The 20,165-nt window shown below is 37.0% G+C and overlaps 1 protein-coding gene across 1 annotated transcript in view; it reads left to right on the forward strand.

The window, feature by feature from the left end:
- The window catches only part of SMARCD2 (SWI/SNF related, matrix associated, actin dependent regulator of chromatin, subfamily d, member 2), a 51,333-nt gene that overhangs the window by 30,319 nt on the left and 849 nt on the right, over positions 1–20,165 (forward strand). The window contains exons 3-12 of the mRNA XM_015832297.2: positions 10,674–10,716; positions 11,278–11,400; positions 11,586–11,705; positions 12,837–12,932; positions 14,077–14,178; positions 14,828–14,989; positions 16,425–16,522; positions 17,448–17,583; positions 19,006–19,128; positions 19,892–19,993. Of these exons, the coding sequence (XP_015687783.1) occupies positions 10,674–10,716; positions 11,278–11,400; positions 11,586–11,705; positions 12,837–12,932; positions 14,077–14,178; positions 14,828–14,989; positions 16,425–16,522; positions 17,448–17,583; positions 19,006–19,128; positions 19,892–19,993 (1,105 nt within the window). The remainder of the gene's footprint in view (positions 1–10,673; positions 10,717–11,277; positions 11,401–11,585; positions 11,706–12,836; positions 12,933–14,076; positions 14,179–14,827; positions 14,990–16,424; positions 16,523–17,447; positions 17,584–19,005; positions 19,129–19,891; positions 19,994–20,165) is intronic.

The following is a 20,165-nucleotide window of genomic DNA, read 5'->3' on the forward strand; positions in this document are numbered from 1 at the left end:
CCCAACCCACCTAAACGCCGCAGCATGATACTGTGGTCCACAGTATCAAAAGCCGCTGAGAGGTCCAAAAGAACTAGGACAGAGGAATAACCTCTGTCCCGGGCCCTCCAGAGATCATTAACCAACGTGACCAATGCCGTTTCCGTGCTGTACCCCGGCCTGAAGCCCGACTGGAGGGGGTCCAGATAATCTGTTTCCTGAGTAACTTTAAATTACATCCCATAAAATATATGATTCATTAATGAAAATATTAACAGTTAATTAGCATATTTCTGTTAAGCAATAAGAATCATTTACCTTTTGAATTAACTAATATTTGCAGCATTTCTGAGCATAATTGCCATATTAAAATTTCTACAATTTAAAACCACAGCTATCAGGTTCAAGCCTAGTGTTTCCTGTTTTTCTGTCTAAGTTTTAAAATGGAGAGAGATTTATTATTACATTGTCTATGTGAAGGAATATTCCACCTGTTGCCTGAAGGTAAAGTAGCTCACTTAGATTTACTATTGCAGTGAGAACTAGACCTTAATGGATTTTTCTATTATCAAGAAACTGCATTTGTTTGTTTGTTTTACTTATGTTAAATCATATAGTTAAGGTATTCCACAAGATTTAGAAGATTTGTTTTATGGCATTTTGTGAAAATTATCTGTCTCTCTGGAAGCATAACTTTTGTCAGAATGCTTTGTTTAGCTGCAAATTCCCAACACAACAGGGAGGGACTGTTGGAGATCTTGTTGCTGTGGTAAGCCAAAAAAGAGATTGAATCCATTCAAGTTCTGTTTTCAGTTAGCTAGAATCAAAAATACTTACCAGGCTTTCTCAACCTCTTAAGTTAGTGGAAATGGAATGATTCAAAGTATTAATATGATCCTCATGCTACCCTTTCTGATGATTCAAAGATGATAATTTTTTTATTGAACCCTTAACAAAACTTAAAATGATCCACTTCCCCCAAACAGCCCATCCTCTCCAGTAACATGAAAGAATTACCTGGCTAGATTGCAGTACTTTACTGGCTTTAACTGATCAATAAATAAAGCTTGGTTGGCTTGGTTAGTACAGTACTTAAATGCATTTACTGAGAAGAATAGACAATATTGTTGAAAACAAGGAAATGGGTGGAGATGCAAATAGCAGCAGACAGCACTACTGCATGGGAGGGGCTGCTTGCCTGATGAATGTAATCCTTTTGTAATGCCTATACGAAGCTTCTCTCTGTTTTAGGACATTGGAATAGCTCTGTTAGGCTAGATCAAGTCCATTTTAATTCACATCTTATTTCTTACAGTAACCAGTAATATACTTCTGGGATATTACAAAGCAGGAGATGGAGACTATAATGGTATTTGGAGGCTCGTTGGCATTAATCCAGGGCTTACATTGATTCTTCAGGACAAAAGGATCTTCCTTCTAGTTATGCATTCTTTTAGACTTTGTCAACAAAAATGTATGCTAACTTAATTTGCATTGCCTCAATGCCTTAGCTCTAATCTTCTCCAGTTACTAGATTTAATGTACTGGTAGTCTTTGAGTTACAACACAGTGGAGCATACAGCATCTTTATGGTTAATCATAAGGGCAAATTTTCCCAAATGTTCTGCATGGCACTGCGAGGTGCAACATCATCTGTAACTTTGAAACCAAATCATAAGTAGCTTTTTTGAGAGGGGGGGAGCAGAGGACTACCACCTTTAATGTAGGACAATGTATGGAGAGCAATTTGTGTATTTCCCTAGGTTTATTTCCCTTTCTGACCATATCAAGAAAAAATATCAACTGTTCTTCATAAAATACAGTAAAGTGGACTTGGACAAGTATAGGTGGATGCCTGGAATGAAGGGTTTAGCTTTCAACTTACTTAATGACTGGTGCTCCATATGGTAATATGTTACTTTGACCATTTCTGAATATAAGTCTATTAGTCTTCTATGTTTCTAATGATTGAATTGTCTTCTCTGCCCCCCTTTGAGGAATATTTTCTGTACAAGGATACATGGGTCTACTACTCAAGGATTCGGTCTATCTACAGGAACATTACCTTCATCCTTGAAAATATGTCATCCTTGATCTCCTTGAGAGCAAAGAAAGTATTATCTCGGAAAGGAGATTAAGCTGTCACATCCTGGAAGATTTTGTCTACATGCTCTCTCTCTCTCTCTCTAAACATACCCAACTCAGCTGCCTTAATTGGACCTTGACAACCAAGAGCTCATTGTTCCAGTCATATACTATACATACTGAACAAGCAGATACTTGCACATTTGACAACCTGTGCAATAAGCTAAAAATCATCCTCCTCCCACCCCTGGCTCTCTATATTCATACTGGTTAATAAATTTGAATTATCTAAAATATAACTTCTGTGTTTATAGAGCTGGAATTCTGGTTCCCCAAGTCGGCCCTAAGTTGAATTTTATGCTTAATTGATGAAAGTGGGAAGCCAGGACTTCACCCATTGAGTCACAAAATTCCCTTATTCTTGTTTATACTTCTATTCTTAGTTCATAGGCACTGAACTGCCTCTCTTTTTAAGAGTGCTAGTTAAGTTAGAGGTGTTTCTTGAGGGAATGCAACTGCTACCTAGCAACTATTCACTTGATCAGTGAATCTGCAACTTTAGTTCCTTTCATTCACACTGTGTGGTCAGTAGACAAGCAAACTTTCCTTAACTACCTACTGCCCTTATCTCTATCAAGTTCCCCCCCCCCCTTTTCTTCCCCTATTAAGTGAGATGCCTTTTTTTCTTAATTCCTCTATTCTGCTTCTTTTTTTTCCTTTCTATGTATGGACATTTGAACCCAAAATTTCTGTTGCTAAGCAAGATAGTTGTTAAGTGAATTTTCCCCATTTTATAACCTTGCCATAGTTGTAAATGAATAGTTGTTAAGTTAGTAACAAGGTTGTTAAGTTAATCTGGCTTCCCCATTGATTTTGCTTGTCAGAAGATTGCAAAAGGTTGATCATATGACTCCAGGACACTGCAACCGCCATAAATATGAATCAGTTAAGAAGCATCTGAATTTTGATCAGGTGACCATGGGATGCTGCAACAGTTGTAAGTGTGAAAAACAATCATAAGTCACTTTTATTAGTGCCATTGTAACTTCGAACAGTCACTAAATAAACTATTGTAAGTCAAGGATGATCTGTAAGTAGTTTATTTTAATGAAAAATTATTAATATAAATGCCTATTTTTTTCTTTTGTTCCTGTACTGTTTTGGAGAGCAGCTTCTGATAGGCATGTATATACATGTATACAAGTATGTCATATGCACCAATTAGTTGGAAGAATTTGGGAAACTGTGCATTGAAAATAATTTGATTGTGCCAATAATTTCTTTCTGGGATTGTCTTAAATTCAGACTGCACCATTTTTAGGGAAATCAGATACTTTTTTCAATTTCTAAATTTTTTTAGAGTAGATAGATAAAACTTTAACCACAAGCCAAAATATAAGGAGGAATCAAATATCATCCATAATATACCATAAACTGTGAGAGAAAACTAAGCTCCACCGTATTCCACCTGTCTACCAAGCTGTAAACTTGGTAAGTTATAAAACTTAGCAATTAGGAATGTTTAAATAGGCCTTGTATATCTGGAAGGTATCTAATATAATATTTATCACAGTCCTGAAATATTCCTAATCAGATAAAATGTTATAAAGTGTAAATGCTATATAGAAGTTTAGGGAAAAGATTTTAAGATACTTTGCTGTCTTAGAGTTAAAAATATAGTTGCCAATAAAGGTGAGATAGATATCAAATTTTGTCCTATTGTTAAAATTTATTATTTTATGCTTTAATGCAACATTTGTTTGATTATGCAGAATTGAACAGTAGTGGAGAAACACATATTGTAGTACTTTTAACTTCACGCTAGGGTTTATATATTACATTTTTAGAGAGTTTCATACAATGTTAAGGTGAAGTTGTAATTCATTCTTCCTCACCTCATTTAATATAGATTTCTATCTCCTTCATTTACTCCTTTCAAGTTTATTTCTTATTCTAATTATGTAAGCTATTTTTACTGAATTCAGCTGTGGGCTGTTCTTTTCTCAAAAATATTTCTGGCCCATCAAAAGACTCTGCTTGGCCTCATTTTACCAGCTGTTTTTAAAAGCAAATGGTTTGGAAATGACATTCAGTTTCTTGGCAATTTCCTCTTCTCCAGCTTGATCCAAAGGAGATGTTATATAGAGAACTGAGCAGCTGTAAACATCTGGCATTGAGATTTCAGAGCCCAAATTCTGCAGAGAGAAAATAAAGGTGTAAATCAGTAGAAAACTGTTGACTTACTAGTTCTCATTTTCAAATGTTGGAAACCATTATTCAATTTAAGTTGCTATATTTTTTTCCTTCTATGATAAGTCTGAGATGAAATTGATCTGTTTTAAGCAGAATTTCATTTCCTATGCTATAGCTCTAAAGTATGTTATTTTTGTCCCTTTTATTTATTATCTATATATTTATTATAGATAAATATATTCTATGCATTAATTTATATTAAAATACCTATATTAAATCATTTTATAACAAAGTTGTAAAATTTATGAAGAACAGCACTTTAAATATAAGACTTTTTACAGCTGTTTGTGCAAATTTGAGTTATGAAACATTTCTGTTCTGAAAAGATGGAAATTTTCATCAAGCATCAGAAAAAAGAAACATGAATTTATGGACCAAATGTTTCATCTTGATTGGAATATTTGGATACTTCCAATTTGAATTTTGAACAACTATAGAATAGAATAGAATAGAATAGAATAGAATAGAATAGAATAGAATAGAATAATTTTATTGACACTTTGAATGTACACTAATTGGCATACGGTAAAATGAAATTTCATTGCATACAGCTCTCAAAAGGTCACCACCTCCAATATACACTACATAAATATGACATAAATAAATACAGAATTATACATATACCCACATATATTATATGACACAGAGAAAGAACAAACTCTACTTCAGATTATGTATACTGCATGGCAAGAAAAATGAATCTTGCGAGTTTATCAGAAGGATGGCATAGGGAACAAAACTATTACAGAGCTTTGGGTAGTCCTGCTAGAAATACTTCGAAACCTCCTCCCAGAGGGGAGCAACAGAAACAAACTGTAAAGTGGATGTGTGGGGTCTCTAACAATGCTTTGAATTCTAAGCACATAGCACTTATAAGCAGCATCCTGAATACCAGGAAACGAACTTCCTATGATCTTCTTGGCTGTCCTTACCAATCTCTATATGGACTTTCTGTCAGAGGCATTGCTGCCACCAAACCAGACAGTGATGCAGTTTGTTAAAATGCTCTCAATCGTGCCTCTGTAAAAAGTGGTCAGGATAGAAGGAGAGAGATGTTCCCTCCTCATCCGACTCAGGAAATGCAGACACTGGTTTGCATGCTTCACTAAGGATAAGGTGTTGAGAGACCAATTCAGATTGTTAGTTAGCTGCACTCCCAGATACTTAATACTGTTGACCACCTCTACAACTGCATCCTTGATACTGAGTGAAGTATGACTATGCCAGCTCTTTCTAAAATCTACAATGATCTCCTTTATTTTATCAACATTTAGAACCAGGTTACTTTTATTGCACCAGTCCACCAGAGCCTTCACTTCTCCAGCATAGGAGATGGAGAATCCACCAATGGGTTAGCTCTGTCTTCCTGCCCATTAGACTAAGTCAGTCAAACTTGCCACGCCCGTCCTGGACCAGGACACATCCAGTCTTGACTTAGTCTCCAGCCCAGACGGACGTGACACGTTTGGCTCCCAGCTTAGTTGCAAGTTGTACAGATCTTTTTTCATTCATTTCATCCCCACAGTCAGCTCAGCAGTGCTGGGCTCAGCGCTGCTTCAGCTGGACTGCTGGAGGGCTAGGGCTTCCTCCTAGTTCTTGGTGAGAGCGGAGGCCTTCGCGCTCCCACCCCTCACATCGTTGCAGCATTGGGATCAACGCTTCAGCCGGGAACCCCCCCCCCCTCAGCTCCCCTGCTGGAGGGCTAGGGCTTCTTCTTACCCTGATGAGATCAGAGGCTTCCGATCTCCCTCCCCCTCACATCGTTGCAGCGCTGGGATCAGCGCTTCAGCCGGGAAACCGCCTCAGCTCCCCTGCGTTTCCTAGAAGCCTTGCGTGGTTTCTTTTGTGGCCAGATAGTTGCGGCCGCCATCTTGGCAGCCGCGTGGCAGCAACCGTCGCCAATTAGCTTCCCTCTTAGTCGTTTCGGCTCTTCGCTCCTCTTTCTGGCCCAGTGTCTCTTCACGCCTCCAGGACATCGCTCAAGCATTTGCCTGCGGCCTTGTTGCTGGCCCTTCATAACTGATCGGTGCGGCCGCCATTTTGGGCGCCGCGTGGCCGCCGTCGCCATTTTCCTCACAGTTGCCCTTGGCCTACCTCTTTTGCCTGGCTTGATACTGTCCTTTCTCCCTCTTTTTCGATCCAGAGGGAGCAGTGGCGACCGCAGCCGCCATTTTGAATGGCCAGCATAGCCAAGAGGCCTGTCCCTCGCTGGGAAGCCAGGGCCTAGTGGCAACTCTTGCCTCCAACTTCAAAAGTGTAGTTATTTGGGCCATCATTTCCAATACAAAGCCCTGCCGTTTGGCCTTTCGTCAGCTCCAAGGGTGTTTACCAAAATCCTGGCAGTGCTCGCTGCACACTTGAGACTGGTACTGGTACTCATTCAATACTATCTGGATGACATTCTTATCCAGTCGCCCTCCCTTTCGACCGCCCAGTCGGACCTAGCGTTGTCCATCAGGGTCCTCCAGGACCATGGATTCTCGGTGAACTTTCAAAAGAGCCAGACAGTTCCCTCGACCCATCTCCTGCACTTAGGGGCCATCATAGATACAGACCGTTGCCAGGTCTCCCTCTCCCCGGACCATCAGGACAGCATCCGAGCGCTGGTCCTCAAGGTCCACAGGGAGTGCGTAGTGACACTAGCCGTGCTTTCCCAGTCATAAGCTCAAATGTATGATATATTTTGCAAGTCACTATAATTTTAGTCTCTATTTCCATGGCTATTTTGGTTTGTTAAAACAATTAAAAATTTCTAAAAAATAATTATTTTGACTGTTGTGAATTGTAAGTTTACAAAAGTTATTGGCCCTTTATTATCAGTCTTGAAAAATTCATCACTAACTTCTCTGTTTTGAAGTGTCTGTCTCTTTTTCTGTGATTTTTCTATTTTTTTCTCTTTGATTGTTAAGAATTTAAAAGTTTCTAAAGAATTAAAATAAGTAATTTTTTTCAATATTTTAATTGAAAACAAGAAAATTTAAAATTTAAAAAATTAAACTTAAAAAAACTGAAAATGGAAAAATATTTAAAAATTTAAAAAGATTAAAAATTTGAAGAATTGAAAAATTGAAAAAAGAAATTGGAAATTGGAAAAAAAATAAAAATTTGAAAAGAATTTTTAAAAAATTTAGAGATTTTAAATTTAAAAAATTACAAATGTTCTTGGTCCTTTATAAAGTGATAGGTACTTCTTTTTATTGAAAATCTCAGGTTGTTTTTTAGGAGATGCTTTGCTCTTAGCTCTCTACTCTTTGCCTTGAAAGTTTTGTACTTATCCTTTTCCTCCCTGCCTTCTTATTGTTTAGTTGCTTGTTCACTGCTGTGGTTTTCAGATATGAAGTGTTAATCTGAGTATTCTGCTCTGCTTAGCTGTTGGGTAGCTGGTCTGCCATTCTGCTCTCAGCGACTACTGGTCCACCACGCTTCTCTCAGCTGCTGCTGCGGGCACTCCAGTCCATTGTCATACTTAAGTCTTAGATTCCTAATCAGTCTAGCCGACAACTTTGCCATCCAAAAGGTAGAGGAGGGAACTAGAAGTAAAGCTATACTGGAACTAATTCTTACTAATAGAGAAGAAGTGATAGAGGGAGTGACCACATTATATTAAAATTCAATATAATGCAAACACAAGCAATAGAAAATAATCCAACCAATGTCTTAAACTTTAAAAAAGCTGATTTTAACAAACTCAGAGAGAACCTAGGAAAGATTCCATGGATTAAAATCCTAAAGGGGAAAACAACTCAAGAATCATGGGAAACTCTGAAAAATGCAATCATAAAAGCCCAGTCCAGCACAATACTGAAAAAGAAAAACAAGAAATTCAAGAAGAAACCAGCATGGCTACACAAAGTTTCTCTGACAAACTGAAAGACAAAAAGAACAAGTACAAAAATTGGAAAGAGGGACAGATAACTAAGGCTGATTATCAGGAGACAGCCAGAACATGCAAAGATGAAGTCAGGAAAGCAAAGGCTCACAATGAACAAAGACTTGCAACAGAAGTCAAGGACAATAAAAAAAGTTTCTTTCAACATATTAATAACAAGAAAAAAACCAAGGAAACAGTAGGTCCACTAAAGAGAGAAGATGGCAAGGAAGTAACAAGCAGTAGGGAGAAAGCAGAGCTGCTTAACTCATTCTTTCCATCAGTCATCACACAAAAAAATTATAGCCCAACGTACCAAAAAAACTACTGTAAAAGACAAACTAGAAATAAAAATTAAAATAAGCAAGAAAATGGTAAGAGAACACCTATGTGACCTTGATGAATATAAATCACCAGTACCTGACAGATTACATCCCAGAGTTCTGAAGAACTGGCAGATGTTATCTCAGAACCATTGTACCATATCTTTCAAAAATCTTGGAGCAGCGGGGAAATACCTGAGGATTGGAAAAGGGCTGATGTGGTTCCCATCTTCAAGAAAGGAACCCCCTCCCCAGGAAACTACAGACCAATCAGTCTAACATCAATACCTGAAAAGATCCTGGAAAAGATAATAAAAAAACAGATCTGCAAACAACTAGAAGCAAACAAAGTTATAACTAGCAGCCAGAACAGGTTTGTTAAAAGCAGATCATGCCAAACCAACCTTATTTGATTCTTTTACAAAATGACTAAACTAGTAGACCAGCATAATGCTGTGGACATAGTATACTTAGATTCAGTAAGGCATTTGACAAAGTAGACCACAACCTACTTCTTGGTAAGCTAGAAAAATGTGGATTAGACAACATCACCACCAAATGGATTTGTAACTGGCTGACAAACTGTACTTAACGAGTAGTTCTCAATGGTGCTACATCCACATGGAGAGAAGTAAGCAGTGGGGCACCAAAGGCTCTATCTTAGGCCCAGTACTCTTCAATATCTTCATAAATGACTTAGATGAGGGAATAGAAGGGGAACTCATCAAATTTGCAGATGACACTAAACTGGCAGGAATAGCCAACACCCCAGAAGACAAGCTCAAGATCCAAAGACATCTTAACAAACTTGAACAATGAGCCCTATCCAAGAAAATGAATTTTAATGTGGAGAAAAGCAAAGTTTTACATTTAGGCAGGAAAAATCAAAGGTATAAGTACCGATTAGACGAGACCTGGCTCAAAAACAGTAACTGTGAGAGGGACCTTGGAGTCCTAGTGGACGATCACTTGACTATGAGCCGGCAGTGTGCAGCAGCAGCCAAAAAAGCTAATACAATCCTGGGCTGTATAAACAGAGGCATAGAATCAAGATCACATGAAATATTAATACCACTTTATAAAACCTTAGTAAGACCACACCTGGAATACAACCAACTTTGGTCACCATATACAAAAAGATGTTGAGACTTTGGAAAAAAATCAGAGAAGAGCAACTAGAATGATCAAAGGCCTAAAGACTAAAACATACGAAGAATGGCTGCAGGACTTGGGTTTGGCTAGTCTAAAAAAAAGAAAAAATAGGGGTGATATGATAGCAGTATTCCAGTATTTGAGGGGCTTCCCCAAAGAAATTATTCTCCAAAGTACCAGAGGGCAGGACAAGAAACAATGGTTGGAAACTTGAGAGAAGCAACCTGGAATTAAGGAAAAACTTCCTAACAGTGAGGAGAATTAACCAGTGGAACAGCTTGCCTTCAGAAATCGTGGGCGTTCCATCACTGGAGATTTTTAAGAAGAGACTAGCTAGACAGTCACTTGTCTGAAATGATACAGGTTCTCCTGCTTGAGCAGGGGGCTGGACTAGATCCCTTCCAGCTCTATTCTATTCTATTCTATTCTATTCTATTCTATTCTATTCGAAATCTGCATTATTCACTTCTGTCTTTCAAATTTGGAATTTCCCAATTTGTAAATAAAATGCAGCAGCACCTTTACATTAAATTTGATTTATTTCTGCCATTTATAATGTTAAATATTTTCATCTAACCTTTTTGTTTAAAAAAAGCAATTTATCTTTAATTAAAAACAAAATATTTGTTTTTGTATGTTGTATGTTCATTTTTTAATTATGAATTAATTTTTTGTTTAAAGGACCTAACTGAGATAAGATATTGTGATACTGAAAAGTCTGGAAATTCCTAATTTAGACAAATTAGGTGGTACATCTGAGGCCCTCCAGGGTTCATTGAACTACATGCTATAGCAGCTATCACCTTATTGACTAAACTACTAAAATAGTTTAGCAGCTTATGGAAGGTCATAGGTTCTCTATTTTCACTTAAATGTTGGGGAGAACATTTGGGATTATATTATTTTCTGGGACAGATTGAATAGATTGCAGTCAATTCAGTCTATTTGTAGAAAATGAAAATGAATTTTCGACAAGGGTCTTTTATTTATTATTTTATGTACAATTCTTGTAGATTGAAAAGGCGAAAGATGGCTGACAAAATCCTGCCACAGAGGGTAAGTTCTCATTTTGTGGAAGCATTATTGGGCATTAAAGATAAAAAGTTAGGACAGTGAGCACATTTGATCCAAATGGGGAGAAATATTGCAGACTTTGAGACTATCAATCATCCATCTCTTTCTAGAATAAAGTATTTGCTGCTGATTGTCTTTCACAGAAACTAAATGAACTTACTATGAAATTTTATTTACCTTTTGTCAAATCTTCCTATGTGGATAATAGTTACTTTTGAGGGCCTGGCATGTGTTACATCCTATTGACTAGCCTAGCAAATTATTAAATCACTTTTAATTTAGAAAGAGATTTCTGTGCTGCTTATGTTCACAATCACCTTTCAGGTTGACGTACATTTACTCTTTTCTAAATTAGGGCAAAGTTACATTGTTTTTTTCCCAGTGACAGAAAAAAATAGGGAAGTCCTGTCTGTATCCTGGAAGACCACAATCCTGGACAATAATACTAATTAATATTCACCTAAAATTTATTTTTTTAAAAGCACTAGAAATTGTGACAGCATTTATTAGATAACTATCTAACAATCCATTCTTTTTCTGTAGATTCGTGAACTAGTCCCCGAGTCTCAGGCTTACATGGATTTACTGGCCTTTGAACGCAAGCTGGACCAGACAATTGCCCGCAAAAGAATGGAAATCCAAGAGGCAATCAAGAAACCTTTGACGGTAGAGAGAGAGGATCAGCTAAAACTCTATTAGGGGCAATCTGAATCCATCATTGTGATTAGTTTTGCTGTTTTAAGTTATCTTGGAGAAAGGTCAAAACCATAAAACTGGTTTGTAGATTTGTTATGTGCATGTATGATGATTTCTTTGCTATTTGCAGTTAATGTTTTTCTCTAAATTTTCAGCAAAAGCGGAAGCTGCGTATTTACATCTCTAATACTTTTACTCCTGGCAAAGAGGAGTCTGAGGGTGGTGAGCGTATAGCCTCATGGGAACTTCGTGTGGAAGGCAAACTTCTTGATGATGTAAGCATGAAATTTCTTTGTTAAGAGGTAACCTTGTGACAGATAGAAAATGACAAATGTGTGTTTCCTCTGGATAACTGCCCTGCTTCCTATCCACCCATTAAATAGATCTTGCATCAGGCAGCTAACTATTGCTTCATTTAGCTGTTGACTAATCCTTTCTTAATTTGCATATACCAAAGACATTGTGTGTGTTTGTCCTCTTTGAGCAGTAATTTATGTTTAAGGGTGTTGCTAGACCAAAGGCTAGCCTAGTTCAGTTTCTGCTTACTGCAATGTCCAATTAAATTAGAATTCTTGGGATCTAGCTTAATATATGTAATTTAAATGCTCAAATGATCTCTCATTCTTGAAGAATATAATAGAAGACTTATACTTTTAGGCAAAATAACAATAATAACTATTCTTTATTTTTCTATTTGCAGCCTTACCCAAAATACATATATTTGTGCCTTTGAGTCATTATTGACTCCTGGTTACTGGCTGGACAGGTCCAGTTTTGTTGGCAAGATTTTCTGAAGTGGTTTGCCATAGCCTTTTTCTTAAGGCTGAGAGAAGCTAACTGCGCCAGTCACACAGATAGCTTCCATGCTAAAGCAGAATTAGAACTTCAATTTGCTCGCTCCAGTTCCTTAAGCATTAGATCAAACTGTTCCTTTATTTACTGCTCCTTACTGCCCAGAGTATATGGATTGCAATGGTAATAAATATTGCATAATTAGTATAATAGTATATGTTACAAATAATAAAGGTGATATAATTTACTTATCCCTCACTTAATTAAGCGTTTTTGACAAGTGTGTTTTCTAAAGCAGGGGTCCACAACCCCCAGCTGTGGCCCACTACAGTGACGGGCTGGAGTGTGTGCACATGCACATGCAGCTCAACTTGCATGAGTGGCAAGCCAGAGGGCACTCGCACACATCTGCACTGGCCTGCTGCTCGCATAAGTCGAGCTGACCCTCCTTTTATGTAAGGGCTACATGCATTCATGCCCTGGCCCACCTCTCATGTGGCCCAGTTGCTGTCCCCCCCCCCATCCAGGCCACCAAGCCACGAAGGTTGGGGACCTCTTCTAAAGTGATTGTGAGAATGGTAAAGCTCACTTTCTCATTTGTCTTTCTGTCACAGCCAAGTAAACAGAAGAGAAAATTCTCATCCTTTTTCAAGAGCTTGGTTATTGAATTAGACAAAGAATTATATGGACCAGACAATCACCTGGTGGAGGTAGGTATTTTGGTATATATAGTGTAAAATAGACAGCTCACAGCATTTACAACTTCATGTTAAACTTAGATCCATGGCTAAGAAATTGACATAAGGAGTTTGCTAATTTTATATTCAAAGTTTCTCTTTTACACCGTTAGGCCAAAGGTTTTTGAATTTGTTCTGTTTATAATTTCCACCCACCTTTTTTTCTTTCTTGTTGTGCTCGTTGAATTTGAAGTAGTGTTGATTAATTTATTGCATGGGTTTGTCTTTAGCACAATAGTTTGAAAGAATTTAGCACAATAGTTTGAAAGAATTTAATTTCATAGTTTATTCAAGCTGATTATAAAAATTGCTTAACCAAGATTTAGTCAATACCGTAGGCCAGTGATGGTGAACCTTTTAGAGACTGAGTGCCCAAACTGCAACCCAAAACCCACTTATGCATCGTCGAGTGCCGAGTGGGTGTGGCCCATTGGGTGGGTGTGGCCCATTGGGTGGGCGTGGCTGTGGTGGTAACAGCAGACTGGGTGGGACTAAAAAGTTCAATCAATCAATTCCAACTTTGCAAGATCTTTTTTTTCCCCGCGAGAAGTTGAAATTGATTAAACCTTTTTTTTTTTTGCACACAGCAGTGGAGGCCTAAAGCGAAAAGATTTTATAAAACCCAGCTGAAGGCCTAGGACTGGGGCGACAGCGCGCGTGCCCACAGAGAGGGCTCTGAGTGCCGCCTCTGGCACCTGTGCCATAGGTTTGTCACCACTGCCATAGGCAAATTAGAATTAGGATTCCTTCCATGTTGACTAGAATCTTCATGACCCCACCAACTCTTGATTGTGCATTTTTCAGTGTGTTTTATTTACAGTCCAGGTGTAGGCTTTGCCCCCTCCCCCAAAATGGTGCATCTACCAGAAATTGACAGATATATGGAATAGAGAAGAATTGATGGATAAGGCTATTACCTGAACTATATTTTGACGTAACTAAGGATGTTAATTATGGCAGAAGATTCAAATTTCTAATTTTCACCCATTACAAAACTAAGCAGTAAGCCAGCAATCTGGAACCTGATTATTACCATGTAAGATACTGTATGGAGATTGAGTCGTTTCCACTTGTTTTGCACTAAAAAGTTCTATTACTTATATATTTTTTATCTTAGTGGCACCGGATGCCAACAACCCAAGAGACAGATGGCTTTCAAGTCAAGCGCCCTGGTGATGTGAATGTAAAATGCACTCTGCTTCTCATGCTGGATCATCAAGTAAGAAGGCAAATTACCATTGCAAAGTCAGGATTTCCCAAATTTCCCAGATTTATCTTCTTGGGGTAGTGCAGTTAGAGTCCAGAAAAATATGAAGAACCATTTACTATTACAATAAAGCCAACTTTTCCAAACTTTCATTATATTGTTCTCATTGTTCATTTGTATTCATTTTAGTCTTTGGATATTTAAGGGAAGTGTGTATTATTGAGATTACACTAAAGGGAGATATGGTAGCAAAAGGCATAGAAACTCTTGCTTTACTGGAAAGAAGATAAACAGATCCTGGCCCACAGGCAGCTTTTTTAATAGTTCATTATCTGAAACATTCAGTTTCTCTACCTGGAGCAAAGCTGTACAACTTGGGTTTGCCACCAGAATTTCACAATTTTCTTTTTAAAGTTGGTCTCCATTGTAAATTGTGACTTATTTGATAAAGATAACTATAAAGTTGCATTTAATTTCCTTTTAAAGAAGCTTAAAGTTAAATTTAATACTAGCCTGTGTGTTCTCTTGCTCTATATTATTCATCAGAAGCGTCATGCTTTATTTCATTTTTTAGAGAAAACATTAAAAATTGAAAAGGAAACTGGGATTGCAAAATTGATAGGACAGCACACATGTTAATTAGGCAACATTGTCATTTCAGCCTCCTCAATACAAGCTAGACCCACGTCTGGCTCGCCTGCTTGGTGTCCACACCCAGACTCGTGCCAGCATAATGCAGGCCCTATGGCTCTATATCAAATATAACAAGCTTCAGGACTGTCATGAGAAAGAATATATCAATTGCAACCGCTATTTTCGCCAGGTCAGTATGTCTCTGCTGTTTAGAATATTTTATTAAATGAAGATGTTTTTTCACAAATCAGCTTAATTTAGCTTCACTCCATATCAATCCTAAACACAAGCTGATCAATAGTCTGTAATCTATCTTGGTATTGAGTATGTATTGCTTATGTTGCATATGGTTATTTGCACATGGGCATTATACGAACATTAAGTGTTAGCAACTATATTCAAGGAATAAAAATGGAAGCTGGGGGCTGAGCAGTTTTCATGTTTGGGAACTAGAATTTCAGTTCACACATAATTCCGCTTCTTGGTTCCTGATTTTGTATCTGTTATATCTTCTCAAGTTCATATCTGTTGCTTAGTTCTATTGCCACTACCATTAATTTGAAAATAGTATAACGGAAGCAGAATAAATTGCAGATTGTCAATCTTGCAAGCTTGAAGAGGTAATACACTAACAAAGTAGACTGTCAGAATCTCTTCAGATAAGTTTTAACTATATTGTTTAAAAAAATTGGAAGTCCACTATTTCGTTACTCAGTTCACATTATTGCTGCTGTTGTTATTGTATATGCATGCAGAAATGCCCAATGACTGGTTGGCTCAGAACAATTAAAACAAAGAAAAGCAACTAGAAGGTAGAAAAACGATGAAAAAATATACGAAGTGGAAAGAATTGCAGATTGGAAGGAAATGAAGCAGGGGGTCCCACTGGGGGAAGGGCTCTTCTAAATCGAGAAGAGTGTAACTGTCCAGATCAGGGAACATCATTCCAGCGGATAGGCACTGCTATAGAGAAGACATACTGTTCTGATAGAGGACATTGTTAATTGAAGGAACCCAGTGCACTGATTCTGCAAGATCGAATCAGCCAGGCAGATTGTAAACAATAACAGTAATTCACAATGAGTAGGTACACACATGGATATTTAGATTAAAAACAATCAGTACAGATAGTCCTCAACCTATAACAGTTCATTTAGTTACAACGGCACTGAAAAAAATGACTTATAACCGTTTTTCACACTTGCGACCATTGGTCAAATGATCAAAATTCATACTCTTGGCAACTGACTCACCTTTATGACGGTTGCAGTGTCCCAAGGTCATGTGATCACCTTTGGCGACTTTCTGACAAGCAAAATCAATGGGGAAGCCAAATTCACTTAACAAATATGTTACTAATTTAACAACTGCAGTGATTCACTTTACTGTGGCAAGGAAATTTGTTAAATTGGGCAAAAGTCACTTAACCAATGTCTCATTAACCAACAGTAATTTGGGGCTCAGTTGTGGTCATAAGTCGAGGACTATCTGTACATTAGTGTTTATCACACTAAAGATCTGATCCTTACAATTAGAATATCCCATGGGTTTATTTTGAGCCCACCTATTTCTCCAGATGTTATTCCTTTGGAATTACTAAGGTTTGTCTTCTTGCTTCATTTTAGATCTTCAACTGCAGCCGTATGAGATTTTCTGAGATTCCAATGAAACTGGCAGGACTCTTACAACATCCAGATCCCATTGTTATCAATCACATTATCAGGTAAGATTGATACTATAAGATTTTAGATTCCCTAAAATTATTAGGGAACAACCTAATTACATGCTCAGTTGATACCTGACTGTATCCATATACATATCCAAATGTATACATTAAAAATTGTCTTTGGAGAGCCTTCTGGAATCTTACCTCTACGCTGGGTCTTTGACAATCTGTATGCTTTCTGAGTTCTTATTTGTGAATTAGAAATAGTATTGGTGTACTTCTGTATAAATTGAATATAGAGAAGGTATTTAATCTGAACAATTAGAATAATATCACTGCTTATCTATATAACATTTCATTTATATCTGAATTATTATTCTATTAGTGACCTTTTGAATTTCAAGGTCTCTCTAATTCAGATAATTTTAAAAGAAAGTTGTTTCATGTCTTATTTTATTCTGATTGTGAAATTCTGTTTCCTGTTATCTAGTTTCCATTTGCAAACTCTCCTGAGCTATCAGGTCAATGCAATTAGAACAGCTCTGAGAAAGGTTCAAATAGATATTTTTATAGGTGATCACCAATCAATACTATTGTCTCATCAGACAGTCTGCCTTCCCTTGGGAGACCGTTTCTTCCTCCAAATGGACTCTAAGCTGGAATGTCTTTTAAGTACCCCATCAGGGCCTCCTTTCCTTCAGCCAGGGGTTCCACCACAGGAACCCAGGAAAGGCATTTTAAACAAAATATTTTATGATGCATATCCAAATATTACAATCGCTCGAGCTGCTCAAATTTGCACATCCAATTTGGTGTAAGGAAAACTTACATTTCAGATTTTTACTGCCTCTCTAGAAGGCTACTGTGGTAATGTAAGAGAGAATCTAATCCTTATACCTATCTGAATGTGGTGGTAAAGACATAAGTCTAAGAAAGGATACTTCTCACCCCTTAACATACCTTCTTGTCTTGACTTGTCTAGCGTGGACCCTAATGATCAAAAGAAAACAGCCTGTTATGACATTGACGTGGAAGTAGATGACCCCTTGAAAGCCCAAATGAGCAACTTCTTGGCCTCCACCACTAATCAGCAAGAAATTGCTTCCCTGGATATCAAGGTAACACATTGTCAACTGTGCGGTAGGAAAAAGACAAAAACTAGTTACCTTTCTTAGCTTGGGGAATAATGTAGTGTGCATGATGCTATATTTTACACACATCCCCTTTAAGAAGATCTACTTATTCCACTAGCATTCATAAAATACTTGGCACGGAAAACTTTCTCATATGCTATGCTTTCTATCTATGTTTGAGAATAAAAAACAAACTGGCTGCTAAGGTGTCTCAGAACAACAGATGATTAAATAGAGGATTTTAAACTAGATCAGGGAAGAGAGGAGCAACAATCCCATTTGCAATCCAGCAAAATCTCATTGCCACTAAAAAATTAGTGACATATTTTCAGTGGTGCAATATTAATCTTTTTAATTTTATTTCTGCAATTTAAATGTATTCAATTACAAAAGAGATTATAAGCAGCTTGCAAATAATAACCAAAACAAAATGTAATAATTACCTACCTCAGAGAGGGGGTCCACTACACCATCAATCCCTAGACGCTTTCTGGGGGAATACTGATATCAGAGGTCCCTTCCCTGCAATAGGCAATTGTTGTTTTGCAGTTTTCTTTTAATTCTGTTTTACTTCAGCATTGTTTTTAAGCAACTTAGAACCTTTTTTCTGGGAATTAGTGGCAAAAAGAAAAGAAATATAAAAACATTAAACTAGAATTATATTACATACACATGTAATATAAGTTTGTATAAATATATATATACACACACACACGCATACACATACCTACATACATACATATAAATATAAATATATAGTATTTTAGACCTTTAATTGTAAAGGTCCAAACAAAGGAAGTATAAAAATTTAGTGCCTGATTTACATTGCATGCCATGTATCTTTCTTTCCTTTTAAATGGATTTTCAAAACTTGAATTTTTGTTACCTTCCTGTTGCTTGAACTTAGAAAAGTATCAGTAGAGAGATGAGTAAATTCTTTGCCTGACTTGACATTTAAAAATTATGACAGTTCAAAGAAAGCAAAGCAAAAATCAAAATTAGAAAAAGAAGTAAAAGTAATTTATATTCTCTCTTTAATCTTTCTTCCGTACCATGTTGTCTAAGGACAGTAGGAAGTTAGTGTTCTCACATCTTTCATTCACATTGCTCTCTATTCATATTGTATCTCTATTACCTTTTTCTGCTTGTTTTCTGCTCCAGAATATTTATCAAATGTATTGATTTAAAATAGCAGCTGGTGCTATACAGTGTTGCGGGATTTGAAGACTATTAATTGATGGTCATTACTAGTCTGTTGTAGGCAGTATACATATAGATATCCCTCCAAATCTTGGGAGCCCCACATTAATAGCAGAGTTTTAGAGGGTTATGTTTATGTTTTCCAGACTTACACAGTCCTGGCAAATTTGTTCTTTTTCATAAGGAACTTTTTGTATTTTTGTACAGATTCATGAAACAATTGAATCTATTAATCAGTTGAAGACACAACGAGATTTTATGCTGAGTTTTAGTAATAATCCTCAGGATTTTATTCAGGAGTGGATCAGATCTCAACAGAGGGATTTGAAGGTAAGTATTTGGATGACTAGGGAGAATTTATGCAGGGGTATATAACTCCATACATGTATAGTTCAAAGTAAGCTACACTGAATTAAATAAGGCTTGTTAGCATAATTGTGTATGTGGAATTAGTAGAACACTTACATAATTTGGTTTTTACTGCCCTTTATTTGGCAGCTTCTATGAATTTGAATTCAGATATTCAGGTTCTTTAAGACTAAGTCAAAATTACGCAAGTTAACCTGTCAGCTACCCATACATTTTGAAATTCAGGCTACATTCTGGATAGAAATTAGTTGCCTTTTTGTTTACATGTTTGTTGATCCCACTCTTATATGAGGCTTGAAGTATTCCTTCCTTCCTTCCTTCCCCAAAAATTCCTGATTTTTCATATCTTGAAAAAGGAAAAATATGCAAAGCAGATCATTTATTCCACAGAGTGGGAAAGATGAATTTTAAATAGGAAGGAAAAAATAAAATAGAGATAATGTGTTTATGTATTCTTCAAATGCATCTGCCTGCCCAATATTACACACCTTACTGGGTTATAATAATATTTATATGGTGCAATATAATATAGGTATTTTTGTATTGATGCCTCCCTTTCTTTATATATTTTATATTTTTTTCAGTCTTTGGGAACCCCTGAATTAGATTGAAATCTAACCAAGTTTACAATATTCACAATTAGCTAAATTTCAGTATGAGCAAGTCTGTTTTAGAACATTAAATGTCCCACAATTCCTTCTTCCATGCCTCCATTTTGCCTTAGATTATTACAGATGTGGCTGGGAACCCAGAAGAAGAGAGACGGGCTGATTTCTATCAGCAACCATGGATGCAAGAAGCTGTTGGACGACACATCTTTGCAAAGGTAGGAGAGCATAATTCAGTGTAACTTTTTTTAAAAACTACCTAACGTATTTTTCTTCAGTGTGGAGGCAGAGTGAATGTAGAACTGTATTTTTAATGCACCTCTTTCAGTGCAGTCTTCAAAGCTGGTCAAGGTGCTTCCTTTCTTATATTTGACTTCCCTGTTTTTCTCT

This window comes from Protobothrops mucrosquamatus, unplaced genomic scaffold, assembly GCF_001527695.2.
Source record: "Protobothrops mucrosquamatus isolate PMUCROS unplaced genomic scaffold, P.Mucros_1.0 scaffold1, whole genome shotgun sequence".
NCBI classification, from domain to species: Eukaryota; Metazoa; Chordata; class Lepidosauria; order Squamata; family Viperidae; genus Protobothrops; species Protobothrops mucrosquamatus.